Source organism: Acanthisitta chloris, unplaced genomic scaffold, assembly GCF_000695815.1.
Source record: "Acanthisitta chloris isolate BGI_N310 unplaced genomic scaffold, ASM69581v1 scaffold46226, whole genome shotgun sequence".
Classification (NCBI taxonomy): Eukaryota; Metazoa; Chordata; class Aves; order Passeriformes; family Acanthisittidae; genus Acanthisitta; species Acanthisitta chloris.
The window spans coordinates 1-5,101 of record NW_008680656.1 but is presented as its reverse complement, the minus strand read 5'-3'; the positions used below and the strand labels follow the sequence as shown (position 1 = coordinate 5,101).

The following is a 5,101-nucleotide window of genomic DNA, read 5'->3' as shown; positions in this document are numbered from 1 at the left end:
TAATCTGTCTCAGTGAAACTTCAACATGGAATTAAAGAAAACATTCCTCATAGTAGTCACTACAAAGTAGTTCCAGCAGAAGTCTCTATTTTTAGCTGTTATCAAGGTGAAAATAAAACCTTCTCTCCATAGTGACTAGACAAGAAGCTGAGTGGACCTGAAGGGCTAAAACTTCAGGACTAGGAATAAAAGATCAAATAGTAAGGGGTGAGTCACAGAAACATTCTTCCCATAAACGTATTCTAACTTAATTTTACAGAAGAGAGTAATTTAAAATCCAATTTTGCTTATTTTATATTAAGGCAGGCATTCAAAAATTTAACTTTCCAATAGGTTACTTTTAGATATCAAAAGCTCCTAAAATAGACACACTCTTCAATGTTTTATTCCTTTAAAACATTTTTTAGTGTTTAAAGACAGAATTTGGCGATGTCTACCAACATCAAAAACTATTTAGTCGGTCGCTATGTTGCAAATTTTCTCCTTTACCGCATTAAAATGAGAAAACAGTAAATTTAAGCAGCAGAGTAAGAAAACAATATCTAGTAAAAATTAATTATTATAAAGTCACAAATTCAAAACTCAAATTGCAGTCTTGACTGAAAGCCGAGTGAGTTCACCTTTGCACAGGTGAAACTAAAGTTGCCAAAATATGTTTGTTAAGCCTGTGGTCCCTTGGCTTTTCTTTTAATCTAAGATTTCCATTTTACTGTGAAACTAGATCCAAATACATCACAAAAATTCCATTTTATATCTGGTCAGTATCAAGACAGAAAACTTTCAGGTTTTGTTTCTAATGAAATCAGGAGGGGAAAAGAGCAGGAAAATACCAAGGACTAACTTCAGTAGAAATAAGCCAAGTTTCTTAAATGCAGAGAGGAGGCAATTCACATAGTTAAGGAGGAACCTTGGGTTGTCTGAAGCATCAATTCTTCATGAATAATTTTTCAGGAAATATCTGGCTCTATTCTTTAGCTCAAACACTTTGACAGAATTATTAGTCAAGACATAAAGCTTGGTGGGGAAATTAAAAGTTATCCACAATTCTGTCCTTCCTTCAGAGACAGGAGCATAATCATGTCAGTCTTTCTGCCAGCAGGGGAAAAGCTTTTTATCGTCCCATATAAAGAGCTGAACAACCAAGCACAGTCATATGTAACTTGGCTAAAGGGTACTCTTTCCTAAGAGAAGCAAAATACACATTTATTTCGTACACCCACACATTTGCCTATGTTTTTTCTTCTGCTTTAAGCACTTTTTTCCACTTATTCCACTTACTCTGCAAGCTTCTGTTAGATGACCAGTTATTGACAAATACTTTCATTATAAGAGAAGTGTCAGCAATGAGACAATTTTTTTGTCCTGGAGGATGCTTTTTTTACCATTTGAGAACACAATTATTACAACAGCCACAAGATGGAGTTCTTACCTTTTGAGGCTGCTGCTGCTGCTCCAAAAGCTGTTGTCTGATATGTTCTAAATTTTGTTGCTGTAGCTGTTCAGCTAGTTGGTGAAAAAGTGAGTTGTTCACAGATTCTGGTACTAAAGGCCTAAAATGAAATAATTTAAATTAAAGAAAATCAAAACAACACCACAGTTTTTATCTTGGTTTAAACAGTTAGTAAACAGGTCTCCACAACTGAGTTTCAAGTGTAAGTAATATGTAAAATAATTAGGACAGAGAAGTTTGTTTCACCTTCTATTATCATCATTATCACATCAACTTGCAAAGAATGTGTTAATTTTAAGATCAAGTCAAGAAAAATTCCAGCACACAGACTTTAAAACTGTATGTATCATTTAGTAAACTGTCTTTCTGCTTTCTACTGTTTTAGTGTACTTATGCTCTGAAATAAACATTTTCCTTATTTAATCCTAAAGTTGAAGTAGTGTCAGGCAAATTTTGGCATTTTATGTAAGAAATGTAGCTTGGTCTTACAGTTGGGAAGTGGGAGCTTCTTTTTTAGGCTCTTCATTTTGTTCAGATTCTTCCCCAAAATCAAACCTGTCCATCAGCTTCTAGGAGAAAGCAAAATGAACATTACAGAATACTCCTCATATAACTCTTTATCTCTATTTACTTTTCAAAAGGAAAATGCTCATATTTCTCAACTTTAAAAAGAAAAAAAGCTTAGCAAATAACCTGAACAGAAAAATAAATGTCATACTACTATTGCTACCAAATTCCTGAGCATCAAACACCAAATTTTGCCCCTGGCTTTCCTGAGCTCTGCTGTTACAAGTACAACCACATGTTCCTTCTGTAGTAACTAACAGCTCTTTTGGAGTAAGCCTTAAACAAAGATTAATTTTATGTAATGCTACCTTTAATTAGCAGAAATTACTACAAAGAGGCCAACTATTCAATCCTTTGACAACCAGCAAACTGCTCTGCTCATATCAAGAGAAGACCTACATGTTGATTACTTCACAAAGAATTACTCCATTTTCACACACATGTCATTTAGACAACCTGAATTCCTTCAAATATACTGCTGCTTGAAAACAACTTCTCACGCAGTCTGCAAAATAATCAAAGCAAGCAGTTACCATGTAGGAGGAAAAAGCCTCCTAAAGGATAAAAAGAAAGGTATCTAACTGAGAAAAACTTGGATAAACTTCCTGTTTTTATCTGCAAAGATGTCTACACTATAGTTCTCCGTAACTGAAAAAGTTTGCCTAAGAATCCTTAACAGTCCAGAAGCATTTTAGTAGCACTTTACTTTCTTGAAGACAAAACTAAGAAACAAGCGTGAAGAAATACCACAAATGTTGTGTCAGTGAAACTGCTTTTTTTCAGTAGCTATTTATTGATAGAACCACGCTATCAAAGCCGTGTCCATCCATCTACACCCTGAAGTTTTCTGAAAAGCAGAGCTAATGCTATACTACAAACCACCACAACTTCTTCTCAAACCTTAACCACAGAAGAAAAAAACCAAGAAGATGAGAACATAGGGCATTTTGAAATACGAGGGCAAAAACATCTTCGGCACAAGCCATGATAATTCATTCAGTAGCCCATTTTCTTTTGCAGGATGCTCTGTTTATTCTCAATTACTGGAGTCCAGGAAGAAAAACAAAAGCATAAGCTAACTAGCAAACTGATCAATCAAGAACTTTTAGAAATACTTCTCCCAATGAAATAATTCAATATTATGGAAGCAGGACTGAATACGTCTCTGAGAAAACAGCAGAAACAGAGACCATCAAGCTTATGAAAGATGGGACATTAAAATCCAGAATAACTTCCATCATATATACTTAATCCATTTAAAGCAAGGTGACAGCCTTTTATTTTCCAAATACAAAGAGCATTTTCCAGTGAAGCACTTACAAAATGCTGCTGCTCTGAAAAAGCCATGCATTTTAGAAAAATGACTAGTCTCAAAACATTATTAATCATTTTTTATCTTCCATGATGGCAAAGTAGAAAGGAAAATAATGGAATATGTACTATTTAATCACTAAGAAATAAATGGAAAGTACTCAACAGCTTATGATACTAAAAAGAATATTTAGGCTAACTGAAGCCAGAGAAAACCAAAGAAATACCAGCCAAGCCATGTAAATATGCATCGAAATTTTTGTTCACATCTGTCTCAAGTAGCATCATTCACAATGACAGGAGAAATCTGAAAGATCTTGATTTTTACGTAATTTGTAAAAAAAACACTCTCTACAATAAACCTATAGAAATTAAAACATATTACCTATTAAGACACCAAGTTTAATGTACCACACACACACACATAAAAAGCACAGAACTTTCCGTGAATGCTACATCTGTTACTTTATTACCTAAGAAGAAAATATGTTCAGAAAAAGCAACAGGAATGATTAAAGGCATGAAAAAAGCTTTATTCAAAAGGTAACAAAATTCTTCTTAAGAATCAGGATATTCTCTTTAGAAATTAAAATGAAAGGAATAGGACAAATGTATAGGAAATGCTGATCAAAAAATCTTTCTTCACCATAACACAAGGACATGCTTGTGTAGCAGGATCAGAAAACATGCACATTTGATGCTGACAGAAGAATTTTCACATAATGCATATTAATTTGTGCAACTGATTACCACAAGATACTATAGAGACTGAAGAGCTTAAAAACAAAGGATTGGAAGAACTGCCAAATGTATTAAGAATAGGGAATGTTTGTTTTTTTAAAAAAACTTAAGCATTCATCAGAAGTATAGTCCTGCACTATTTATATTTGTTACCCAATTCACCAGCATTATATCATGGAATGAGAACTGTGCTTCACAGTTCTCTTTGGATCACAACACTTTCTGTATATTTATCATAAAAACTGTAATTTTTATGCCTCATCAGAATGTGAATTCCCTCAGTTTGCTTCATTTCAGTTGTCCAACATTCAAGACAGCCACACCCAGGAGTATACCTATCCACATAAATGCTGAAATTGAAGTCTGCAGAATAACGCCATATTCTAAACTACTCTTTCTATCTAAACGTTAAGGCAGTCCCTGTTAACTGATGCATTCATTTCATGTGATTAGACCCCACTTGAGCTAATGGTTACAGCTGTGATACAGCATGAGTACAGGACATTTTTTTCCTGACTTATTTTTACAGCTGCATTACTTTCATTAGTAATGACAACTCTTTATTATTTCAGAGATCTGAGTTCAGCTAAACAAATTCCAGATACATAAGAGAAATTGTCCTAAATCTTTCAACTGAATACTTGTTAATCTGAGCAGCTAATTTCCTGAAAAAGTGATTATCTGAGCCAAGGTTTTGTTTCTCTGACTTCCTTCTTCTTACTATTTATTCACTCCAGGAGACTCCGACAGAGATTATCTACTCATAGACTTCTTCTATGAGTTTCTTCTAAAGATAATGGAACAATGTTTTTTGTATTTATTTATTAATCCTTGAATAGAAGTTCTTCCTATTTTATTCTACTAATATTATACTGCTACAACTGCAATAGCCTGCATGGTTATTGCTACCCAGCATTCAGTTACATCAGTTTTCTTAAATTCCTGCATTCTGGTTTGGGGGGATGTTTGTAGTTTGGGTTTAGTTTTTGTTTCCCTATCTGTTTTTTAAAGATAGTCATGTATTTTGCAACA

The 5,101-nt window shown here is 33.9% G+C and overlaps 1 protein-coding gene across 1 annotated transcript in view; it reads right to left on the bottom strand.

Annotated features, from left to right (window-relative positions):
- Positions 1 to 2,019, bottom strand: part of LOC103805128 (protein SCAF8-like) — a gene marked incomplete at both ends in the record, with an annotated part of 8,142 nt that extends 6,123 nt beyond the window's left edge. Inside the window, 2 exons of the mRNA XM_009077763.1 lie at positions 1,430 to 1,550; positions 1,940 to 2,019. Coding sequence (XP_009076011.1) covers positions 1,430 to 1,550; positions 1,940 to 2,019 — 201 coding nt within the window. The remainder of the gene's footprint in view (positions 1 to 1,429; positions 1,551 to 1,939) is intronic.
- Positions 2,020 to 5,101: the final 3,082 nt, after the last annotated feature.